The 26,938-nt window shown below is 36.8% G+C and overlaps 2 protein-coding genes across 2 annotated transcripts in view; one reads left to right on the top strand and one right to left on the bottom strand.

Annotated features, from left to right (window-relative positions):
• CDC73 (cell division cycle 73) overlaps positions 1 to 26,938 on the bottom strand; it is a 107,854-nt gene that overhangs the window by 40,251 nt on the left and 40,665 nt on the right. The window lies entirely within an intron of this gene.
• B3GALT2 (beta-1,3-galactosyltransferase 2) lies at positions 2,457 to 10,679 on the top strand. Its single transcript, XM_054834476.1, has 2 exons — positions 2,457 to 3,025; positions 7,844 to 10,679. Exon 2 carries the CDS (start codon positions 7,980 to 7,982, stop codon positions 9,246 to 9,248), a length of 1,269 nt encoding a protein of 422 aa, XP_054690451.1. The 5' UTR covers positions 2,457 to 3,025; positions 7,844 to 7,979; the 3' UTR covers positions 9,249 to 10,679.

Raw genomic sequence — 26,938 nt, 5'->3', positions numbered from 1 at the left:
AGATTTAGCCGAAATAAAGCTCATTCCGATCTGCAGCCCAGCAAGATTACTCAAACCTTCAGGTCATATTTCCAATACAAAGCATGCTCTGCCCTCCTGAAACACCCAGAAACATACAGTATCGTATAAAAGTAGTAAAGAAGAAAGAGCTATAAAAGAAAAGGAATTTCTTCCTGAAACATTGACTCTCTACAGCTGCAGTAGTCACACCTGGATAAAAAGTAGTAGAAAAATCAAAGCTTTTCCTTACTTTTCTGCAAGATGAGCAAAGACCTGCTTATCCTTTACAACAAAAGAATGAGTGAACAAAAGAAATTGTTCAGTAATATTTAGGAATTCAGTATTCAGCTTGTTCACATGGCAAGATGACAAATTTTACGCATATCAACAGGCAACAGCTCTGCCTGAACTTTACAAGCTATGCATGTGTGATACGGTCATATAATTAAAAGCCAAAGCTGGTGTCTGTTCCCTTCTAAAATTACTTTAAAACAGATTCTATTTTAAAAAAAATGGCCTTGGGATTGTTGTACCTGTAATATTTATTAATGAGCATTTACAGAAAAATAAATACAGCTCTGCCCCCCTCAATGTAGACGATACTACATATAACTCACAAACCTTCAGAGATACACTCCAGGTATAATGAACCAGTAGTAAATAAAGTGGAAACACTATGCATTTTAATAATCATTCTGTTGAGATTTAGACTTGCTTCCTGAATACAATGTTATGTGTCTCATTTGAAAATTCAAAAATCTGAGGCAGACTTACAATGCTGGTATTCAAAAAAACATTACTTGCTTTTATGGAAATCAACACGGGAAAATTAGCTACGTGCATCTCTCACTTGATCTCCTACTTGTAGCCCAGAATGCAGCAAATTGACAATACTCCTAGCCAAAATGTGTCATATATTTCTACACATACGGCAAGAGATTATATAAAGTTCTGTATATTATATAGGGTAAGGACAAGAAAGGTTTGTGCGTTTAAGTGGAAAATTCAGTAGACTGAGCACACATGCAACGTTCCCAAGCACTGATTCTCAATTATTCATAACCGTCCCAGAACAGTTAAGTGGTGCTGGACACAGGTCTCTCACTCCACCAGCCCACCTTCCCCTACATTTTTTTAATACAAAATTGTTTTAGAGTGGAGGAGATCCAAATCTTCACTGATATACATGTTATATTTATAATTAATATTTAGGAAATATTCTCATGCTCCTAAAATGTCCTCAAATAGGACAACAGGATTTGTAGAAAACTGTCATTAGGATAGGAAATGCATACATTAAAAACAAGCCTAAATTAATAGAGAAAGTTAGTGTACATAGGTGATTTAGTTAGGAGGATATAAATCTGATTATGTTTCTAGTAAATTATCAGACTATGCACCTAGAATAGTAAACCACACTGACAGCCTGGGGAAGCCTTATTTACCAGTAAAGGACATACCTACTCCCAATCCTACTAATCAGAGATACTATATGATAGAGCAATTATATTTTCTTTATCCTTTGGCTAAAAAAACCCCAAACCAAACCAGTCTAAAGAGCTAGTCATTAGCTTTTCAAAATAAAGTGGTCAAACACAGTGACTGATACATACTTGGGTAAGTATGCTGGTAGCCTTCTATTTTCTGAGCTATCTGTTGTGATATTTTATTTATAACATATAGAAAATATAGTAAGATGCTTCAGCATAGAAGGGTCAGACATTGAAAGGGCAGAAGTGAAAGGAACGCAAGTTTCATTAGGACCAGAAAGACAAGTTCTATAGTATAGCTATGTCTGTAACAGACAAAAGACATCTTAGATCCATCAATAAATGAAATCAAGTGCCCCCGATTCTGCAATACCAGACTCCGACCTTTACCAAGGAAGAAAGCCATTAACAGCAGAAAGGCAGCTTAACAGTGTGTGCTTCTACATTAGTGTCGTCCAGCTTAATTGACTAACCTAAGATTACAAAAAGCAGCTTTTATAGAATAAGTATGTGTAAAGGAAGTATGAGCAAAGAAAAACATTTTTTCTTTGGCATGAAGGCACGAAAGATTTATACTCGAGGGGAGCCAAATGGGTTAAATCAAGCTTCGGTATTTAAATGCTTATAATTCCTTTGCACTGCAGAACAGCTTTTGGAATACGGGAACAGAACGTCTAGCATTAAAATTCCCCTAGAGAATCATAAGTTACAGTGTCAAGGAAAAGTGAAAACAATTTGAAAAAACCCTCAATCATTCATTTAATAATCATACAATTTTTATACTATTCACCTATCATTGTGCTTGAACTGAGTATGTATCATTTATCAAATAGGAGCAAGAGCCTGTAAAGCTTTCTGGCTGCCTTTGGATTTAGTCAAAATGAATGCAAACAATCACGTGGGATTCAGCCAAGCAATGACGTTAAATTCTGCTCTGTCAGAAGACAGCATCTGTCAAAGCCCACATTTAAACTGCTGCCTGCCTGTGCAGCAGCTGAAGAACTACGGAATGGATTTTATAGACCAGAATCCTCGGTTAAAACAGCTCAAAACCATTTCAATTACTGCCTAGCAACAATGAAGGAAGGAGTAGAGGGAAATCCTATTACTGAAGGCAACTGAACCACTACACGCTAGCACTCCCTGCTAACATTACCATTAGAAATATGGATACTGAGGAGAAGCGAACACAGCACTGCATTGTCCGACAAGGGAAACACCAGATGTAAAAGCTCCAATACATCGGCCGTGAACGCCAGACAGCCCCAATCAGAACAGAAACGAGAACTACTGCCCTTTTGTTTGAAGGATGAACAAAAAGCCCCAAGACAAGGACAACACTTATGAGCAAGGAAGGTAACACAGCAACGAGCAGACAGATGGACAGATTGGATACCGTGAAAAGCAATCGCAGGAAGCAGACTGTTGGGGGATGTGCGCATGTTCGATAGCATCTTTTTTGCTGAACCGATGGCGTGCCAAAACTATTTTCTGTGGGTATAATCCTCGCACCATAAATGGCCTGACCAAGGAAGGTATGTCAAATCCTTGTGTGTGATATTCATTCGATTGTCTGTTACCTTTTCAGCCATTACAGATAATGATGGGTCCTAATTTGCAGAGCCCTGAGATAACATGTCTCTGAACAGAGAGGAAGAATTCTAGCAGGTTTTCCTCTCCCACAGCACAATGTCACTACCTTACACTTACTAAATGCATTGCTTTTGGTCTGCACAAGGTTGCTGTGGCTAGAGAGGAGGGATTAAAGGGATAATGTTGCTACTGTAATGATTGCTTTTAACTGAGAAATTAAAAACTCAAACCCCTCCAAATATAGAAAAAACAGAAATCCTCTCAAACTAGGTCAGAATTAATCCTTATCTGAAGTAATCTTAAAGCACTGGCAAAATTGCCATGCTGTGACACACTGAAAGCACTGAACCATCAAAACAGACCACGCAAATTACATTACCTTAGAAGTACCTTCAGACCTTTTTACACTTGCTTTTTCCCCCCCGAAACACAAGCAAAATATCATCAGGCTAATATCAGCCAAGCATAAAGCAGGAGTGTGCAAAAGATTGTACAGGATTTATACCATCAGCAGTGCAATCAGGCACCACATTGTACAAGTAACATCAGGCTCCCCGACATCCCAAAAGGAAACCTTCAAACACTATACACTCAAAATGGTGAGCACGTAACTTATCTCATGCCATCATTACAATTTCTGTTTAATATGAAAACACTGACTGTTTAACTTTGATTGTAAGATGACATTCTATCTAATTGCCATTCATTTCTATTTATTGTTGAAATTTAAATACTTCATCACGAGCAGCAAACGAGATGAATATTTGCAACACAAATTTAAGACCTAAATCTATAGCAATTTAACACACCACAGAAAGTGCTTATCTGCAGAATCTATAAGCTATAATAAATCATTTAATGGCAATATAAACGTGCAATAAAACAACTGCAACTGGAAAGAGTTCACATACCTAAGGGTGCAGCATACAACAGTCACTGGTTTCAGATCCCTTTTAAGACATTTAGAAGGTAAAGTCACTTTCCGGAACTTTGAAAACAAAAAATTCTACCCTGAGGCAATACCCCTAGAGAAGCATGCCTCGCTAGCCGTGTGACTTTCCTATGTGACATTTAAAAACCTGCACAAACCTCATCTCGACTACTGTTTTGTGCAAAAGATTAATGCAGTTTGTAAGTGAACTCAGGCACATTATGTGAGGCCTAATATGCAACCACTCCTGCTGTTTATCAGAATACCGACTCATGCTGCCTTTTGAACTCTTCCCTCTAATTAAAGAGTTTGCCCACACAGCTAATCAAAATATGAAAATCCAGGACGTGTGAATAGGAAGTCGAATGCTTCAATCTGCAAAGCTGTAATTATAGAGCAGGACTGAAAGTACAAGGAACCAAAACACCAGCAGAGCACAGACCACAAATAAAAATTCAAGAGGCATTCAGAGTTTATATATTTGGCATTTGATAATGCATCAGTGACTGCACAGTCAAGTGCCAAAAATGAAGTAGAACTATTATAAGTCGTATCTTCAAAATGCAGAGCTACATGCAACAACACACTTTCAGAGGACAAGATAATTGTATAGAGACCTTTTGCTGTACTGTGGGGTTTTTTACCTACAGCCAATGGTTGGTGCCTGTTCAGGAGCCCTCTGTGAAATGAAATTTTAAATATTTGGGCAAAAGCAGTGATGCTCTAACCCTAATTAAAAAGTGAGAGAAAAATAATAATTTTATGATGCTATTTGATGGTGGGTTTAATATATATTGACAGCTGCTTACATTATTTTTAAACAATGCATCCTAGCATGTAGTATTTAAATTCTTAAAGGAATAACTGCTATTGCTGTATGTCAAATGCTTAATACCCACTGTATATTTTGAAGTGTTTTACACCTGAATTACAAAGAAAATTACACACAAAGTAATTTGGTTTTTTCAGTCAATGGTTTTATGAAGCTTAGAAATAGGTGTGGGTCCTTCCCCTACCCAAACAATGCCTTTTTAAAGGGCAAACAGAAATTGAAGATTTTCTAGGGAACTCCCACCTTGAAAAATCAAGGAAATATGTGAGAAATTACTTTCTTTGAATTCCTTATGATTCGTCCCTCACCGTAAAACTTATTTTTATGTGCACAATGTGAGCATGCAGCCAAAAAAAAGGGTTTCAGCCATTACAACTGCTTTTTCTGGGACACTTTCTCAGTGTATCATGAAAAGACAGCACCTGAAAATAGTTTTCAGTTTACACAAACATTTACATAATTAAAGATTCTCACTTTTGCCTATTGCCATATGAAAGGAGCTGCACAACAAAATACTACCTCAATCCAAAATTAAATACATATTAGTAGTGCAGTGTAGATGCTGAAGTATTTGCATCTAATGACTGCAGTCTTAGAAGTGAAACAATTCAGTGTGACAAAATTAATCCAAATTCTAGCTGCTACTCCACATTTGTGAGATTCTGGTTTTCGCTTTCTTCCTAAACTGTGTGCACATGCAATGGAACGATAATTAATCAAATATTCCCACTGCTGCCCTCCAAACTGGCATCAAACAATTTCCCTGAGATCTAGGGTGCCCTTTGTAGCGACATTTATGTTTGCTTATGCAGAGATATTCTTCCCAAATAGCTGAGTGTTCATTTAGAACTCACTGCACACTGCAGAGAAACTAAAAATTATTGGGTTTGAGGGCAGGCTTTTATTTTCTAAGCATGCAAAAGCAGGTGCAACTAGTCAGATAAGCATAAGTCTACATTTGGGGCTTATTTTCTTTCACATAAGGAAAACGTCTGAGCTAAAGCAGCGTAAAAAGAGTAGTGGGGAGTTTCAGGTTAATTCTCAAGCTACATACTTTAGACACACATGTTTGGCAGCTGTGGACTGGAAAAATAATTTTTAGAAAGACAGCTCAGTCTCCGGTAAGTGGCATCAGTCCCAAGCAGTTTAAAAAAAAAAAAATCAGAAATACTTTCCGTGAGCTTGAGAACAAAATTCCTGAATGCTGTGTAACAGCACAACGACAGGGAAGAGCTTAACAGATCACTAGGCAAATATTTTACTATTTCAGAAAGAGAATTGGGGAACAGTGTCGCCTTTTAGATACACTTACCTTGTCACAAACCAGTTCAATTCCCCACTTACTTGCTCCTCCTAGTGGAGGTTAGCAAGAGACACAGTTCTGACTGGGCGCAATACTGCTTTCCCCCTTGCTTCCAAATATTGTCAATGAGGCATCTTCTGCATACACGGTATTCTGTTTATATATAAACTGACATACAGTAATTAAAATAAAGTTCAGTTATACGTCTCTCCCTACCCTTTTGAAATACCAATTTTCCCTTACATGAATCAGGCAGATTGAATATTGTCACACACATACAATTTAATGACATATTATTCAACTGCCATCTCATCTTAAATGACTTCCTTACAATGTAAAATCCTATAATTTCCCATATAACATGCCACTTAGTTCTTAAATGCAGAAATTAATCCAAATATTGGTTTCAGAAGATAGCAAAGTAATTAATAAAGTACACATTTATATTAGAAATAGCATTTTCTATGGACTCTTGTTCAACTGTCATCCTTTTTCCTATACAAAACCCTAGGGCCCAGAAATAAATTAGAGCAAATTGAAAAATCACAAACGAATTGCTACTGTGCAGTGAAAGGCTCATTTACGAGATGATGTGATCAGCTTTTAATATGCAGCATCATGAAGCTGCCATATTGACTCTGCTCTTGAATATGAAAAAAATTTAAGAGAAAATGAAGCACAGGCTACTTTGGCACTTTTTCCTACAGTTACAGCTGCTGGTAACAATACCTGAAATTTCTGTATGATACCAGAAGTACAGTAGTTACATATAAATTTATAGAGAAAAAACCCCAAAATCACGTCCATCAGATAGTTTGCCAGAAATTTAGTGCTGTGCAATTTTACTTCCAGTTAATACAAAAGTTTACCTAAGATCTCTACCTCCTAAAAAATCAACAGCTTAATTTTACATCAACTGCATATGAGCCTGGAACAACGGCCAAGTGTTCCATTCAATATTTTCCTTTAGCACGGAGTAGAAGGTTAAAGGTGCCTGAAAGGTGACTGAAAATGTTATCCCGCGTTACCATCTGAGGGCTGTGCAGTGAGGTTACTGAACCCTGAAAATTAATTTTGACAGGTGCATCTTCTCATTGACTTTTCGGAACACAGCCGGGGCCTGTGGACACACGCCAAGCAGCGTACTGTGACTAACACAACTCTGCCATAATCAACCTTGCGCCGTCTGTCCCACCACCAATACATGACCATTTTACAAAAAGGGTTTTTAAACTGTGAGCTGTACTAGCCTCTGCATGTCAAATCAATTTTAATTAATGCCAATAAACCTTCCATCTGGTATCAAGGCCTTTTCATTCAGTCCTTCTCAAACACTGTAGAAGGATTTCACAGTTAGTATACATAAAGCTATTTACGGTTACTTCACACTTTTTCTGCTAACATGATCAATTTTTTTTTTTCTTTTTATCTTTGGTACCCAGGATGTTTGTTGAAACTTTTACCAAGAAAAAAAAAAAAGCACTTCTAAAAGCTAACAAATCAAGTCACTTTTAATCATAAAACAAGGTTGGCTTTTAGCGTAAATCAAACCTTGTTTACATTAACATGGGCTTCTTTTTTTTAAAAAAAGAAACTCAATTTTATGGTAATATCTAGGTTTTCTTTGTAACCTTTTGTATTACCAGTGTGTAAAATTAAAGATTTCTCATTTTCTTTCTTTAAAATCTTTGCAGAGTGAGCCATTTGCAGACAATTACTCAATATGAACAAAAGAAAATGAATACCAAAGAATAGCAGTGGATTCAAAAACGATCGGAAAAGCATTTTGCTTGGCCATTGTCTCATATCCCGTCATTGGATTCTTACAACATGCTTCAGTGGAGAAGACGACACTGCTGCTTTGCAAAGATGACCTGGAATACCAAGAGGTCTCTGTTCCGCACCCATCTCATCGGCCTGATCTCTCTCGTATTTCTTTTCGCTATGTTTCTGTTCTTTAATCATCACGACTGGCTGCCAGGCAGGGCTGGATTCAAAGAAAATCCCATGGCTTACACTATACGAGGATTTAGATCTACAAAAAGCGAGACGAACCACAGCTCTCTAAGGAACGTGTGGAAAGACGCCGTACCTCAGACGCTCAGGCCTCAAACAGTCACCAACTCCAACAACACGGATCTGTCACCGCAAGGAGTAACTGGTTTGGAAAATACCCTCAGTGCCAATGGAAGTATTTACAACGAGAAAGGTACTGGGCATCCGACTTTGTATCATTTCAAATACATCATCAACGAGCCTGAGAAGTGCCAGGAGAAGACCCCTTTTCTAATACTGCTCATAGCTGCAGAGCCAGGCCAGGTGGAAGCCAGGCAAGCTATTCGACAAACTTGGGGGAACGAAAGCTTGACACCTGGCATCCAAATTGTTCGAATTTTTTTGCTAGGGTTAAGCATCAAGATAAACGGACACCTCCAGCGCGCCATACTACAGGAAAGCAGACAGTACCACGACATCATTCAACAAGAATACTTAGACACCTACTATAATTTGACCATTAAAACTCTGATGGGAATGAACTGGGTTGCGTCTTACTGTCCACATGTTCCATATGTTATGAAAACTGACAGTGATATGTTTGTCAATACTGAATATTTAATACACAAGCTTCTGAAACCAGAACTTCCCCCAAGGCACAAATATTTTACAGGTTATTTAATGAGAGGTTATGCACCGAATAGGAACAAGGATAGCAAGTGGTATATGCCACCTGATTTGTATCCGAGTGAACGTTATCCTGTATTCTGCTCTGGAACTGGTTATGTGTTTTCTGGAGATTTAGCAGAAAAAATCTTCAAAGTCTCCTTAAGCATCAGACGTTTACATTTAGAGGATGTATATGTGGGGATCTGTCTTGCCAAGCTGCGAATTGACCCTATGCCTCCACCCAATGAGTTTGTCTTCAATCACTGGCGAGTTTCTTACTCCAGCTGTAAATATAGCCACCTAATTACCTCCCATCAGTTCCAACCTAGTGAACTGATCAAATACTGGAACCACTTACAACAAAATAAGCACAATGCCTGTGCCAATGCAGCGAAAGAAAAAGCAGGCAGGTATCGCCATCGTAAACTGCACTAGAAGGACAACACTCCCTCCGTCCAATGTACTCCATGTGCAATTTGTAAATACTGCTGAAAGCATGTACAGTGAAAATGGATGAGCTTAATGGGACAGCCTTTAGTTGATCCCCATCGCATAGTGGAGTCTGAAAATTATTTTTTTAAGTTAAAAAAAAGTATAGTTCTTGATAACACTAATATGATGAAACTATAACCAAAAGGTTTTCCCAGCAAATTTGAGGAAAAAAAAGAAGACAATATATAAGGATTTTTTGTGTTAATGTGCAATAATAAGCATGCACACTTTGGTGGTACAATTGCTGATTTATGTGCCAATAAAATATAATTGAGCATATTTTCCACACTAAAACTTTATTTTAAAAATGCATTCATAGCTCTAGCTCTCTTCAATGTAATGATTTGTTGTTAACTAGAATTGCCATAAAATGAAAAACTAAGGAAATGCACAAAGAGCAGATTAGTTTTACTTTCAAAAACCACAATAAAATTATTATACACTAACATACAATACATTTAGCAATGCCACATTTATGATTACCAATTAACTCTAAACCACTGAGAAAGTACTCCCTTGAAGTAGGTTCAGTTTTGGGAAGGTTGCTTATTTTGGTTAGGAAAGAGGGATAAATGAAATCATCATCCAGAAAACTGCCACTCTGTACATCACCTTTGGCAATTCAAGCGGCGTTCTAGACTCAACCGCAGATTCAACTAGATTCTCCTCAAAGAGTTGACTAAGTGTTACTTAATTCTCTAGAAGACATAGGGGGAGCTCCTCGAATCTGGTGCCAAGTAACATTCATCTTGGCATCTTCATGCAAATCCATTGAATCGGCTATTAATTTCCTTACATAACTTCAAGGCAGCTCACAGGCTGATCAAAAATGTAAAAATGGAACTTCAAGTCTTGCATCGTAATCTCAAAAATGTCTTGTTTGATGGAAAGAGGGAGAAAACCAACTAAGTCTTTTCTGCCTACCAAAAATAAAGGATCAGTCTAGAGAAAAACAGGTCTGCTGGAGAAAATTAAGCTACACACCTTACTTCATAGGTGGGGAAGACTAGGTCATAACAAGATTGAGAGTTCCAGATAGCAATATGGGCGAAAACAAAATCTAAGCAATTTTAAAAATTAAAGCCACAACATGTACCACTGAAAATAAATTGTGAGAAGTAGGTTAAATCTATTTACAGGTTTCCAGTTTTCTAAGAACAGAACTTTCAAAGCTTATTTTCCAACAGAGTTACAGCAGAGTTTTATCAGATTCAGGTTATTACTGTTTGTCACAGTGCCAGGGTAAGCAATACCCACCTCTGATTTAGCAGCAAACGATGTAACTGAGATTAGTTTTCTGTTTGACTGGGACTTTTTAATTGGATAAGATACAAATATTTGATGTACTTTTATTATTTAATAAAATTTATTATATTTATGGTCCTCGGACTTCACTTTTTATGGAAAAGCTGCTCAGGAAGAAATAAGTTTCTAGCTTTAGCACTACCTGACTTTTCTAGTGTTCCCTAGTTCTTAAAGCCTAGTTTTCATACTGTGCACAATACAGAAAACACAGCAGGTTTTTCTAATTTGTGATGAACACACAAGTCATCTTACAGAGTACTCTCAGTAGCCCTAAGGCTGTCTGTATACAGGAACTTACACACATGAACAGATTGTATTGCACTGGACTAGCCCTCTTCAGAAATTCTAGGAACTCTTATTAAAGATGGGTATGCAAATTTGCTACTCATCATTTTTTGGGCGATCCTCCACTAAATTTTGTAATCTGTTGTATTTCAGGTATGATAATTATACATTTGTGTATTTCCAAGATACCTCAAGTCATAGAAATGACTGTTTCTGGGGAAAGTAAATATGTGTAAAAACTCTCTGCAGAAGAAAGTTCTCCAACTAGATTGAAAGTGCATCCACTTAGTTTAGGTGATGACTATTGGCATTCATGTAACAGAGATTCAAGCTGCATTAGAAAAAGTCTTTGTGAGTGTTCTTTCAACACCCATTTGTGGTTTTCTTCACAATCTGCCTGCTTCCTTCCAGGTAACGCAGGCCACAGTTAATAAATATTGCAGCTGAAATCCACCTGGCTTAAGTTAACTACATGCAAGCTTTACACAACAGTTCAAGTTTTAGACAATGAGAGTGAGTGTTGAAAGCCAGCTACTACTCAAGGGTATTTGGTTCTGGAAAATGTACAATCCCATAAGTGGCCTGTCCCAGAGCAAAGCTGGCCAAGAACACAGTCCATCCTCTTGGAGAGGACTTCAGCGCTGTTCCCTGCCTTCAGCACTTTCAAGCTGGACTGTAATATACTCAGATTTTACCAACTCTGGCTAGTTCAAAATGCTGTTACTGGCTTGTGGGTATAGTCCAAGAGATTAATAACTAAACCTTAAATAGTTTGGCACTTGAATTGTGAAGTTTGGCAGCCAAACAACCTCTTGGGTACTTCACTTTGGAGCTCATGCATGATGCTGATCTGCCCAAGCTTGGCAGAATTACAGTGCAATGCCTACGAGGTCAGTACATCAAACTTCTTGCTAGTTAAATTACTAGTGACAAGTATAAGAAGCTAAATAAAAAGTCATTTTTAATGCCCTTTTAAGGGTCCAACATAATTTCTAAAAATTTGTATTAATGTTTGGGTATAAGTTGAAACTACTCTATAAATATATTTGAATCATTATGAAGACAGCCAAAAGCTACTTACATTGTTTGTATCCAAGTACTGTTTTCTTGCGCAGTTCGTTACAAAGCTTTCAGAAATAGGAGGGACAGCTTGTATGATGAAATATGCAATTGTGCAATGAAAGATCTACATTCCATCCTCTGAATGTTTTTACTGTTTTCTAGCTTGTGTTTAAACTACTTGCTCACTCTACTAGAATATAAAACCAGTTCATGTTAAAAATAGTGCAATAATTATTTATATCATTAAAATCTTCGACAAATTCTCTCACTTCCTTTCCCCATAAAGCAAGACAAAAAAAAATTTATTAGCAATAAGATACAAGCTTGTATCTAAAAGTCTCACATGTCTGCAATGCACTAAAAAAGGATTTAACTAGTTTAGTCATTGAGGTATAGAAGTTTGCATAGTATTTGCTTTAAATGTGTTTACTTCTCTGTGTGTCTGTTTCAGGTTGAAAACAAATACAAAAAGTCAAGTGACTCAAAACTTATTATAGGAAAAAATGCAATGTCATCAGTACCATCACTATGGCAAAGAAAAAAAATCTTAGAAAAGTGAAGCATGGTAACAAAAATTAGAAATTGGAATTCCATAAATTTTCCCTATTTATTTAGCTTTCAGCTAAATAGAAGATTTACACATTGATACTAGATGACCAAAATGAAGTCCCACAAAAAATTTGTTATTCATCAACAGAACTGTTCCTTTCACATCTCTAATTAAATCAGCGATGTGGGTTGTTTGCAGTTCACACATCAATAGATTTGAGCACGGAAAATGCACAGCTACAGGTTTTGGTATAATGAAATTGATCCTATCCCAGCCATTGACAAATTTTTCATGGGTAAAGTTCACAATCTGTTCTAGTCTGAAAAAAATTCCAGGTAAAGGTACTTCCAAGCTGCAGTGGTTGGTTTGAGGAAAAATTCAGTGTCCATTAAGATCTTCACTTACACATTATAAATTATTTTTATGTCCTATAAATTTAAAGTTATAGGATGGCAGTGATCTAGAAGAGATGAGACACTGGCTTTCAGGTTAACCTTACTAGAATAATAATTTAAAATTTGTTTTCCTTTGCAAGGCAGTAATATAAAATGTGTCAGTCCATACTTACAAAATATTTTCAGAATATATTATCATGTTAAGACACACATTAACTGCCTCAAAATCCACACTAAATCAGGCACTGGAGAGGAGGGAAGCATATAGAAGCCATTACTTTAGAGTGCCCCCCCATCCTTTCTAATTTTCCTGATAGATTAACACAACCCACAATCATACTTCAATCTAAAATACCAACATAATCCCACAGTGCAAGAAAATCTCATCTCTTGAATGCTCATTGTAATGTGTGAAAACTTTCTAGGAGGAGATGAAAGGGAGAGGGAAGATGCTAATATAGAAGCTACTACTGCTTACATTTGTGCTATTAGCAAGAACAGGCTTGTAACTGATTTGCAAAAGCATCACTAGTTGTTTACGTATTTTTTGCAATTTTAAACCCCATTTCTCAATCTCTATTTTATGCTGTCAAATAACACAAAAAATATTGGACAATTACTTAATTACTCTATGATAACTGCACCTATCAAGTTTTATGAGCGTAATCTTCATTTCAGGTTGTTCTTCTAAAACAACAAGCAGTCTTGCCCTGACTGACCACAAGAATTTCAGTTTGCAGATCACACCTAACAGACTTGGCATTTGCCGGGGAGTACGGGGGGAAGGAGGGAAGCAGGGAAGCTGCACCGCCAGCTATGCAATGCTCCACTGTGAAAATGTAGGTCAGAAAGGAAAGAACATTGTGTTTGCTCCACGGCAAGAGTGAAGTCAAAGGCTTTCTGGGCAGGAGGCTGGGGGAGAACAACTTCTTACAGCAGGTCAGTTAAAAAAGCTCTTGAATGTCAGAAGACAGAAGAGTGAAACTAAAAACACAGCGTCTGATCACAGTTTAACCACACAGGTTAAAAAAATATAGGGCAGGCTCAGTGATAAGGGAAAGCATTAAAAGCGAGGCCAAATGAGAGGATCTGAATTTCCAGTGTGTTTGCACTTCTCCCCTTCCGGAGAAAATAAGAATCTATGTGGTAAATCCATTCTTCTAACAAAATGTTTAGTTTGTGATTGCACTGCAAGCTTTTTATTATGGCCTGACCCAAAGCAATTACAGACATGACACGACAGCACGCATTAGCAGGTCAGTAACTCCACAGAGAGTATTTTATATATAGGACTGTCAGCGCACAGTCGAACCAAAAGCACAGAAAACTAGATCACTTGTATCTCAGATTTACATTTCATTTTCAAAGAAAGAGTGAATTCAAGTCTTCATTTGTCCCTGGTTAACTCAAAAGAAATCTAGCCTGGTACAATATGGTACCTTCCTTTCACAGTTAAATGACTGCAAAGGAATTTAGCTGAACATGGGATACGGATGAAAACTACCACGTTGTCTTTCTGATATTACCATGGCAACAGTTACAAGAGCTCTCTTAAGCATTTAAATCTGACAGTTTTCATGATAACACTAACTGGATGATAGTAATGATGCATTTTGGTTCATGAGCTAACTGCTGTAGAACTCAAACCACAGGGTAAGAACCATTCCCTTTGCTTTTCTCAAGACTATACTTGTGGTCAAAATGTTCTGACCGAGACAGTAACCTTGAATTACTACTCTCAAAAAACCGAAGTCTCTCTAGCACAAGGAGTACTCATGGCTCAAAGCTTTATGTACTCTCAAAGGTTTCCATTTGAATGCTTAAGTTGTGCACAGTTGGTGTACAGGGTGGAGAAGTCAAGACTGCTAAAATCTTTGATGGGATTTTTCTCAAAGGGCTTTCATTCACCTGGGAAGGCTGGAGAGAAAAACATGCTTTCTAAAGAGTGAATTGAATTGCTGCTGCTATCTTCCAGGTATCATTTGCCTGAGAGAGGAGGAGGAGGAGGAGGAGACCGGTGTTTTTCAACAATCTTTATCAGTTTGTAACAAATATACCCTTGTTAAAATAAGAAAACACTGCAAGCTGCTTTACCTCACTGGAGGTCAAAGTGTACTGAAGAATATCCAAGTATGCCTCTGAGAACAAGTGCATCCATTTCCTTTTAGCCTATTTAGCTTTATCTAATATTAATTGACATTTCAACTGTTTAATATGAGTATTTGGTGAACTACTCACTGATCTCCCAGATGCTCAGTGTGGGCATAACGGAGAAGTCTCTTTTTCTTTACCTCATTAGAAAGAAGTGTGTGAAACGCATTTCTCATGCTAACATTTTAAGGATACCAGCTTTGATATTCTCTTGCAAGTAATTCAATTGAAAAAGATGAAGAAACCGAGAACAATGTGAAATCCTTAAAGGTTTAAACTTTCCCAAGATAACAAAAATCAGACTAGAGGAAATAGTCATGCTTGCAAGGATGCAAGAGATTAATCTTTCCAACATAAAAAAGTCCTCAAGAAGTTAAACATTCCTAGTTCTTTCCCCCTTAAGACTCTTTACAGTTTTGTTACTAAATTAAAAATTAAATACATCCATGCCATCACAAAAACACTAAATCCCTCCACTCTTGAAAAACTACAATCCCATCTTTTCTTGTGGAAAGGCCAAGTGTTCCCACATCTCAGTAAGCTCAAAGTTTAAAACAAGAAAAACCAACTGCCACAAGAAATCCTTTGTTAATAAAATAACAAACAAGTCACCAAGGAAAACAAAAACCTTGTTCATTGCCTTTACTAAATATTTAACATATCCTGCATTTAAACAAGCTGAGGTCTAAGAAATATTTTGAGAATAAGAGAAAGATTGTAAGTTTCATTCAGGATCTCTGCGTCACTGTCATCACTTCCAAAAGAAGCGTGAATTTAGTATTAAAAAAACCCCACAACTATGTCATAATTTAAGCCTGTTGTGCCATAACATATAGGTTGATGCAAGATGATAGAACAAAAATGAAACACTGGAAAACACCATCTGTGACTCAGTCAAAAATTTAGTACTGCCACTTAATGCAAATGCCAGTCTTTTTATAGGCATTCCTCCAAAGTCCACCTAGGCATTGATTTTTGTAGACATAAAAATTCAACTCAATTATCCAGCCTTCTGAATCAAGAGAATATCCAATCTCCCATTGTATCATCTTTGAATAATTTAAAGTATTGTATTTTATTGCTTGTTTTTCAATGTAGAAAAGGGTAACATTTTTATGTCCCAATAATTTAAAGAAACATGATTATAATTCAGAGGTACTCTTAACATTACTTAAGACTCTAAAATAAAAGCAAATATCATATACATACCTGAGGGGACAACTATCACATCTGTTCCTCTAGAAGCAAATTACAAAGCTTATGCTGTAAGCACACTGAAGCATGCCAAAGGGGAAAAAAAAACCACCAAAAAACAAAACACAAAACCAAACCCCAATAACCCACAGAAACTACATTGTTCCTATATAAATGTATCTTCGACAGAAAAGTATTTTCAATAATGCCCCTATTAATGTCACAAAAAAATTCTGTGTTTCAAATCTGAAATGATTTTTAAAAGGTGATGCAGCAGATAAACCATCTGAAATTCAGTGAAATGATAGAAGTTATCTATTTTAGGAGTTAACAGCATTATTTTAAAAGGAAGTTTTTTTCCTAAATTCTCAAAATGGCGAAAAGAAAAAAAAAGGAACACTGACAGGTAATTACGATTCTTTTACTTTACAAAAATTTATTCAGATTTAAAAGCCATAGTAACTACTTCATACCATCCAGCTGTGAAGTATCCCTTTTAAAAGAAGTAGGCAAGTTTGCTTGCTACATCCAGCAAACGTATGACTTTCTACTCAAAATTCAGTTGAGAAATGGATGCTGCAAATAACTTCAGATATCCAACTTTAATGAAAGTTAGTAAAGAAATGACAGCCTTCTGCCAATAATTTGGGGGCCTTAAGCCCAAGTAAAATATAACACTGCCATATTCACTAACAAATGCACTGTCTCGGTCCCTCAACCATTTTAATTTTTTTTTCCCTTTCCGCCATCTCCTCATTTTCTACTAGAAGTTAAACAGTTCAAATGATTTATTGTCCAAATTTCACGCTAGCAGGGCGGAATGGAAAAAATAAGTACACAATTACATTTCTTCCCTACCCCTCTTCCTATTCATCAAAAAACTTTACACACATGAACACACACTTTCTCTAACATCTGCACACACTCCATAAATCGAGTCTTTTGGAGAAACACTACTTTTGTTGCATGTAAGACTCCTTATGAGAACCAGTCAAATATATGTAAGAGAAAAACATCTTTGAATCTTGCATTAAAAACTTCTCATTGTAAAAGATTTTATGTGGAATAAAGGATTTTTTTTCTCCCTATTTCTTATCACAACATTCTCGTAGACTTGTGAGTATTAGCACCTGAGTTACTAATACAATACTTGGATTCAGAATACCTTGATTTACTCATAGAACAGATGAATCCTAGAAAGTTCATGACGAAACTGATCACCATAAGCATTAAGTGCCTTTTCTTTTTTCTCACCACACACGTACAAGTGAACTGCAGAAAGCAGTACACGCTATCATCTTCTGGCTAGGATATAGTAAAGTACTTTTGCATTAAAGTGCTGAAAATATTCACTGGTACAGTCATTTCAGCATATACAACTATGATCCAGTGTAAAGATAAATTGCAAAGTTGGACGGTGCTCATGCTCTGAAAGGATGGACTGATTCAACCATGCCAGAAGGCTGAGTAGCTGGCCTTCACACTGTTTATCATATCCAGGTATATAGTGCAAGGTGCTGGATAATTTCCATTTTTTTTTCTGTGACACTTAAGGACTCTTGGGCAAAAATAGCTTTACATATTTGCTGAACATATTTTACACTGGCTTTGCCAGTTACTTGAACTGAAAAATGATCACAATGAGATGCGTTGCCATAGGAAAAAAAGAGACTGCTTCCCACCAAGGCCAACTAAAAAAAAAATAAATTGATATTTCATTGGTTTCAGTGGCCAATACAGACACAAGAATCCATGTTCATAGTTTGTCCCTAGCATTTGGGAAGTCAACAAAAGTGGAATTAATTTTGTAATGGTCAATAAAGCTTTTTTTTTCTTGCTGTCCTACTTCCCTTTGACAACTCTACCTCTTCACAGCTAAACTTTTTCTCAAGTTATCAAAAAGATACATGGTAGCCCACTAGAAGTGAATCTCAGCAAGATGTAATATGAAAAACCAAGTATTTTTCCCAAACAAACCCCATAACAGTCTCCCTCCCCACCCAAACACCTCAAGAACATGCTAATGATGAATCATTCTTGCTCAGAAATTTCTAACTGGCCTTGTTTTAAAGAAGTGGACATTAACTCCCTAAATATTACTTTTTTAAGACCTTATTCAGAAGATGACACAAACCTGTCTGGTTCTTATAAATACCAAACTGCAGTTTCAGAATTTTCTATACAACATTTTCAAAGCTTACTAATAAGCTTCAGTCCTTTAGATGTCATCAGAGAATTGGTCATATATTGCAGATCAACTCTTTGCTTAACAGTGGCATCAGATGATATTAGACCAAATCAAATTGACTTGTTTCAGTGGTTTGCCAATGTACCAATACAGATTTAAAAAAAATTCAATATGTATGAGTAAATGTTGATTAGGACCTGTAAATACCAATACTCCCTCGCTAAACAGTTGATAAAATTTATCCACCAGTTCACAGAAATGTTACCTGAATTTCCCCATTTACTGAAATATGTAAGGATAGAACACAGAAATTCACCTATACACAGATTCAACTATAGCAATGTTTTAATCTGAAACCATACCATCCTCCATATATATATGCAGTATGGAAGTAGAAATTATCAAAAAATTTACTGTGCTGCTGCTAACTACATTAAATGAAAAATATCAAAACAACTCAGTAGAAATACTTTGTAATTACTGTCCATTATTCTAAACTTTCAAAATTGAGACACTTTGGTAAGTATCACGTATTACATCTCCTTCTATTAAACAGAGAAAAAAATGCAAAACCACACTTCTGGGGAAATACGTATGCAGGACAAGCACTGAAGAAATTGTAAGAGAAAGTATTCTGCCCTAAGTAGCTTATGTAAGTAAACGAGAGAACAAATTTTAAGTGGTAGGCTTCAATTGATCAGTTTAAGTACTGGAAATGAGTGTTTTTCCCTGTGTAATGACAATTGAAGTAAACTGAAAGGAGTGACTATGCTGTAAAATAAACAGTCACTCTACTAAACATTCACAGCAATTTAATTTCCTATTCCCTTCTCACCTCAAAGACCCCAAACACACTACCTAAAACTGAAAGCAAAACCAACTCCCCTTGGGTTTGCCAACCAAAATAAAACCAGAAGTTAGAAAGACCTCTGTAACTTTTTTTTTTTTAATACGCACAGAACAACTGCATTATGAAAATTTTCAAAGGTATTAAATTTACAAATCCAGATCTTGAACTGCGCAGCCTTTACAGGCCAGTTAATAAATACCACCATAGTTCTATATAATCTAGCCATTACTAATGGCACTGAAGAGCAACAGTTTCATTTTATTTGTGGCTCTGATTCAGATCAAATCTGCAATCCTATGTGAGCTAGTAGTGAAGATGCACACAGCACTAAGAAATGGGACCTCAGCAACAAGAGAAGCAGGAAACACATACAACAGTCCAGGGAAGCTGCTCCCAAACTTAATGACCTTAACCAATGATCTAAAGGTTTATAAAGATTCAAGTAAAGGTGAGAAGTCAAAGCATATTAATTTAAATGCATTAAATTCCCATATGAATTTTCTAATGCAGGAGTAAATTGGCCTTCACTCACTGTAAACTAAGGAAATTAAACTACAGCTAACTAAAGTAATTTTATTCCTAAAGACATCACCAGCCAATGGCAATTTAATGCATTATAACTTATGAATGTTGATGTTATACACTTTGGTAATTTGTTTTAATTTGCTTGAGTGCCTTGATCTAGATATAGCCTTAAGGAATACTTGTATATTGCCATATTAGATTGCATCATCCTTTGTATTAAGGAGAAAAGGTTATTTCTGAAGCCAGAACTATGAAGCACTTGCTTTAACAGGAAAATGGAGACAACTGTTGAAGACTCTTAACTTCTTAATGACTCCTAGCCACGCTCAGGTGGCAACAGCTTCCCCTGGAAGACCCGAGGCATTCAATTACAAATGAAAAATAACTTAAGATTTTAAGCCGTTAAAACAAATCTTGCACTGGGGAGCTCAGCAGCTACAAGAGAGGGCTGGGAGGAAGTTCCAGAAGAAACTCAAGTCCCTGAAGTGCACCAACTGACTGAGACTCAAAGGTCACCAGGAAGAAAAAAAGGTCACATTTCAGAACAAGGGAGGGTTTTTCCCCACAAAGCCACACACAGCTACTGTTTTTTGATTAACATTTGCGTGAGTGCAAAGGCATTTCCAGAAGTCTCCTTATTTGTCACAAAATCCCTAAACTATATGGGAATCCAGGAAGATCTGATGCTGAAAAAGGCAGGTAACTTGTGAACTTAAACTACTAAACAGCTCCCAGGTCAGCAGCAGGCTGGTGGCTATGACAGCCGGACGACAGGCTACAGTGGTTAAGAATCAGTTTATATCAGAGAGAGAACGCCTGTGAATACTGCTAGAAAGCACACAGGGTCCACCACAAGTCTCTCCAACAGCAGCTTGGTAATAAGGCGTAAGCATGACTTCAGCCAGGGCTTTATCAACAGAAAAATATTGGAATATTCAAAATATAATCCAAAGAACTGAAAACTAACTGAACCCAGATTTAGATAAGCATATAGCTTTCTATGTAGAGAAGTTCCAAGTTTTAAATATTTTACAGTGAAAAACAATTAAAAAGCAAATACAATTCACAGTAATACCTAAATTTACACTGAAGTATAACAAATTCACTACAGATCAGTGTTAGAGTGAACGATGAATAAATAAAACCAGAACACATCATCTTCCTCCGCCAAGATAAAGTCACAAAGCACAAGAAGTTTAAAAATGACTGAGAGCACACCCTCCCCACCAAAAAAAGAACACAAAACACCCAAACCCAAAACTTAGTACAGAAAGGAATAAATGCCTTTCTGCAATTTAACTAGATGCAAAACATTTTTCCCTCCACCATCTTCAGACTTGCCAAAGAACCTTATTCCGCTTCCTTCACCTCTGAGAAAAGAAAACATCTGCCCACCCCATCAGCTTTTAATCTTCTTACGGACAGAATTAATTTAGCTTCCTTCTGGGGAATGCGGTAGGAGAGGAAACTGGCCAAGCCTACTTGAGCCAAAGTGAGTCTTTTGTTTATTTAAAAAAAAAAATGGGGAGAGGAAAAGGGCAAAAAGAAAATCATACCATTTCTCAAAGCTGTGAGCATTCTTTAGTTATGCCACATTTCTGAAGTATCAATAGATCTCTATGCATTTTAATATAGTTTAAATATGGCTTCACTAGAGAAACATCACTTTACTGAACATAAGGCAGAAACTCCTTGAAGTTTGCCAAATATTAAATGTCAGGTTTATCAATCATTTTCATTCCACTTATGAGAGGCATCAGAAAAAGTTACATTATTTCCTTAAAGGTATGATTCTTATTCATAACTGAGAACTTTTGCAAATATTAGTATACTAGTAACTACTGTTTAAATTTAATAAATTCTTGATCCTAACCTGGAGGATATGTAGTACTTATTACCTTTTATGTTCTTCCCCTCTCAGCTCCATATAAAGGAGTGATAAAATAATACTTGAATATATTTTCTGTGTATTGTAAGTTTCCATCTATAAAATGTTCCCTGCATATGGATTAGTGTTACGGTACTCATTGTTTAAAAGGATCTAATACCTACATTCCTATTTGAAAGGATTACAATTCACACTGTTTGATAAAACAGGCTAACTACAGGCAGCTTTCCAGAGAAGAAAATAAAAGGACATTAAGAGTCTTGCTGAGAACTGCCAGGGGAAGGAATATAAGAAACATATTGAATATGTGGTTTTGTCGTACAGTACAATAATGTGCATATGAAAGTTACCCTTATTAAATATTTAGTACATCCAAATAAAAGGTGAGCAAACTGCCTGATCGGGCTATTCTTTCATTACTCTGAATGGCAACTGTAACAAACGAGTAAATACAATTTTCAAAAGATTTCAGGTATGAACAAAGAAGTTGATTTACATGTTCAAATTTCACATATGAAATTAGAGCCAACTGTAAAACTACTCTTTAAAACCAGATGTAACATTACACCAGGCAGTCCAGAGTCCCTTTAGATTTTAATTGCTAAGATAGCATTATGATCCATTTAGTATTCTACTATGTATTTTACTACTTTAATCTGCATTTCACCTGCTGTTCATGTCCAGCTATTCTTGGAAGCTTTTTCATGACATTATTTTCCAGACCTAATTACACATGTGAAACCTACTATAAAATTGGTGGTTTATCACAGCATACGATGTCACCTTAAAACAGAACAGATTTTATAGACCAATATGAGGTAGCCATATATACTGTGTATATTATAATATATTGTATATATTTTTAGCTACACAATATTTGGCTTAAGGCCTTATAAAGCCCTCCCTATCCAGCAGTCTTTTGTTTTAACCACAATAAAACACAATTAATCAGGCAAGTTATCTTTTTTTTAATGACAACTAGATTCCATTTTAATTTCAGTAACATTGCAATCTGCTTGCCTGATTTACAGCAACTGCTCCAAAGATAACTAGTAAGTAGGACTGATGAACACTGCTGCATGACGCACCCTTGAGTCTCCTTGTTCCAAAGGAAAAGGAGAGGGTTTCCCCCCCATCAGGAAACAGATTTGTTAGCAGCCTACTTCAGTAACGTTCTCTGCCTTCTTCCACAGTATGTTTTGAACCTACTTTCCAATTTCAATAAAACCTGCGGAAAAGTTATTGCCTCTGTCAATTCTTATGAAAATTGCTGGCCAGGGAAATAAAACCCTCAAATTACTGCTCCCAAGGAGGGAAAGGCAGGCAGTGGGTTTTCTCTATCTCCTCAAAACAGCAGCACCGAGCCACCCGAAAGCAAACATCTCTAACTCATCAACTGCACTTCCTTCCAGGTCAAGGGAGGGTACGAGGAGATACCCACTTTACTTAGGTGGGGTTGATTACAGAGAACAAAGACATTCCTTTTATTCCCTATGATGAAACATAGAATTTTTAAAAAATATTCTAAATTAAAAGTACTATGAATTTACAGCAACTAGACTGACAGTTAACTACAAGCAATCTTATCACATCACTACATCGCTTTGCTTAGTCACACAGAATTTTGCTTCACACTTTAACTCAATTTTAAAAGCGTATCTGTCACGTATGCACAGAACCCACTCATACACCTTTATGGAGGGAAAGCGGTGCCCGCTTTTAATCTCAAAGAGCCAAAAAAAGTGAGACATTTTAATTCCAATAATAAGTCTCCTAAAGCAGCAAACCAACTGAATAGTTTAACTTCCTAAAACTTAGCCTGCCAAATGCAACAGTAACATAAGGTGAAATAAAAACATGCTTTGTTAATATTCATGTTGCATGAAGTCTAACCAGAAGTTTTATACTCTAGCTAAACAAAATATGTATTTGTAAAAAACCAGTTGTCCTCAAAGTTATTTATCAGTTTCCTTCAATTTACCAACTGCTTTAGATAAATCTGAAATGTAAGTACATTGGACAAACCTTCATTATTTGAAACAGTAAGTACTGAAGATTAGTATGTTCATATAGCAGCTAACAAAAATCTGAGAACGGCTTTTACACTTTAAAAGAAAATCAGAATGTTTTATCTCAAAGAAATTAACATTCACACTATGCATTTATCAGCTCACAAAGATTAGAAACCAGATGGGGTTTCTTCCCCAATCAGTATCTTCAGTGTTAAGTCTCAAGTCCTGTATACAAGAGGTTCCCGTGACTTTGAAAACCCCCAAACCAAAAACCTCCAGAAAATCCCACAATCCTTTTGGGACTAAAGAGGGGCAAAATAGAAAGTAGTGAATGAAAATTAAAACAGACAATACATCTTTGAACAGTTACCTACATGCACTGTCATACATAAGCAGGTCTCCCCTTAACTCACTCAGCTTAGCTCAGCAGCGTCCTTAAGAGAGTTTTAGATGAACAGAGACTAAAGAACCACCTTTCCAGCAGCAGTGATGCAAGTCGTTTCCGCAATAGCATATTGTTCAGTGAAAACATAAATATAGCTCCAGATGGCAGCTCTGCAGATCACAATCACAGGTACATTCCGGAAGGTATTATCAGTATTGCCTAAATGCTAGTTGAGTGAGCCATAACTAATGCAGAGTGCATTATATAGTCTTTACAGTCATTTACCTAATGAGAAACCCTACACTGAAACAGACTGTATCTAGGACCACCAGAGACAAACCTAAGTAAACCAGGATTCTGCCTATAGATTCTTTTCCTAGCAAAGATAAATAAACCACATTTAAACATCCTGAAAGCGAGGATGCTGATTCATCAGCAATAGCACGTGGCTGCATAAAAGACATAGGCCGATTAACACCTGGATTTAGATAGAACAATAAAAATCACAAAGTTACAGACCAAAACATGGCCAACCTTTATCAATTACCTTCTTAAATGGTGCAAGAAGGAACTGCCTCGAAGGCTTAAAAACATCACCTATTTTGCTATTTTAACTGGACTTTCTCATTAGTGATGTCACACTATGTTGAAAGAACGCTGAATGACAATACTTATAATCTGCCCCCCAAAAGACTGAGAACCAGGGTTCTTACATTAGCATGCTGTTAACATGTGCCTCGAAAGATCTGTCTCAATTCCGAGCTCTGCAGCTTTGATGTGCTTAGAGCTGAGCAAAACCACCCAACTATCTTTGTCTTACATAATATTCTGATGCATGAACTTAAGAACCCCTGCCTGTAACACTCTCTTGTAATAACTGTACACTTGGGACGAAAGCCTCCCACACTGAGATACCCTCTGGTTGGATTCAAACACCACCACCCACATAATGAAGAGTTCAATATAAGGAAAAAAACCCCCAAACAAACCCACAACTGCAAGAAGAAAAGGAGATGGATCTTTAAAAGAGTAACTCCAGAACAAAGTCCACAAATTGAAACAGGCAGTGAGAGTTTTCAGAGAGGGCCTTGACAATAAGGACAAAGTACATAACTTAGAAAAATGAAAAAGTTCATAAAGAAGAAGGTGCTCTAGCTTAACTAAGTAGTAGTAAATAGTATAAGTGAGATGTACACGAGACTGGACTTTGAGGCATGTTCCTATGGAGGTTGCTATTCAACTTTCCAAGCTCAGAACAAGGTATGACTCCGATGCTAAGCTACAGATAAGCAAGCACTCCAAGCAGAAAACTTGTTTGCAGAAATAATGAATTGTATCTTACTCCATTAAGAGCAAATAACCAAGTAGTAAAGTGTCACGTGGCCTAATGACAATAGTATAATCTTAACAACTGAACAGAGAAGGAAATCTTGACTCAGTCATCTCTTGTAAGTTACATCAATAACTCAGCTGATCATTAACTATTGTAACCATGATTTAGTTACTGTATCATGAATTGCAAAGTGTGTTAGAAACCTTCAAAACTTTGTTAAAAGTCTCAAAGATAACAGTATGGCTACCCATGTGATTATTTTGCAAATGTGGATAAACTTGCAGGGAGAAGGGATGTTAAAGTGAAATACCTTCTGGTCCTACATCTGTCACATGCTCGTTTCTCCTGGGTCTGTAAGCCCTTTATACCACCTTCAATAGCTGTGAATCAAGTACAACACTGTGGAACTGCTAAGTTGTTCTTTCCCCATTAGAAGAAATTTGATGACGAACTGGCAGTTGAAGATGCAGTTATTGCACATCCAGTAGATGTTTGGAGACAATTTGTAGAGGGAAATATGTTAACAACATTGTTTAACATATAAGCTGTGTGAAGCACATGATGTTTAATTGTACAGAACATTTAGGACAAAGTTTAAAAATCTGTAGCTCAAGTTCAGCTGGTATCATTGAGCAATGCCCTATAAAACATTTATTAATAGATATTACACATAAATCTAAAGAGCTGAGAAACACAAATTAATCTAAGCACCTATATAGGATTCAAGCAGAAAGTGGACATCCAATTCAAAGGACATAAATGAAGTTTCCTAGACATTTTTATTTGGGGTCACATCTTCAAATGAGAGTGACTCCTGAAGCATTCCAAGTCCTAGTGCACAGAGCGCGTGGCAGATGAATTTCTCGAGGGACACCCCCAGGGCTAGCAAATAAACTCATACTTCTCAGCTTTAGGTCAAGACAGGTCCAGCACGTCATCTTAAAATTCATACCAAGAATTTTTAAGGCTCTCAAACTTTTGTAAGTAAAGCTCCCTGGATGTCTAAAGCTCCACTTCAATGTATACTCATACTTTGGATTCTCATACTTGGCACTCCACCATTTAAATCACTCAAGGGCCTGACAGGCATGCTACAAGCACACTTAGCACACTGAAACAATCGAGTTTTACACAGAACAGTGACTTCAGACACGTTCATTCAGTAACAAAGCTAGATGGCTCCAGGTCTTGCTCCCTCTTTTGTTCAGTAGGGCAGTGGGCAACACGGCAATGCTTAACTTCCAGATGTGGGACCAGTTATACAACATCCACTTTTCTTGAATTTGCAGCTCAGTCTCAAAATAAAATAAAACCTATTATGAGGAACAAACCAAGCAGTTCTATTGTATAATGCAGTACAATGGCAAGATATCTTGGCACAGATGTACATGCTTTACAATTGCTGAGAGAACGAGCGCAGCATTGTTCAACCTAACACACTTTCTTGAAAGCGGCATTTGTATGCTATTTTCCTTGGTCTCTATCAGCTTGACTATTTACACGAAAACTC

The sequence above is a fragment of the Grus americana genome, chromosome 8 (assembly GCF_028858705.1).
Source record: "Grus americana isolate bGruAme1 chromosome 8, bGruAme1.mat, whole genome shotgun sequence".
Lineage (NCBI taxonomy): Eukaryota > Metazoa > Chordata > Aves > Gruiformes > Gruidae > Grus > Grus americana.
This window is presented reverse-complemented; position numbering and strand designations above follow the sequence as displayed.

Bases quoted from the DNA above. Each gene is read 5' to 3' on its own strand.
- B3GALT2 (XM_054834476.1), top strand. From the start codon at position 7,980: ATGCTTCAGTGGAGAAGACGACACTGCTGCTTTGCAAAGATGACCTGG.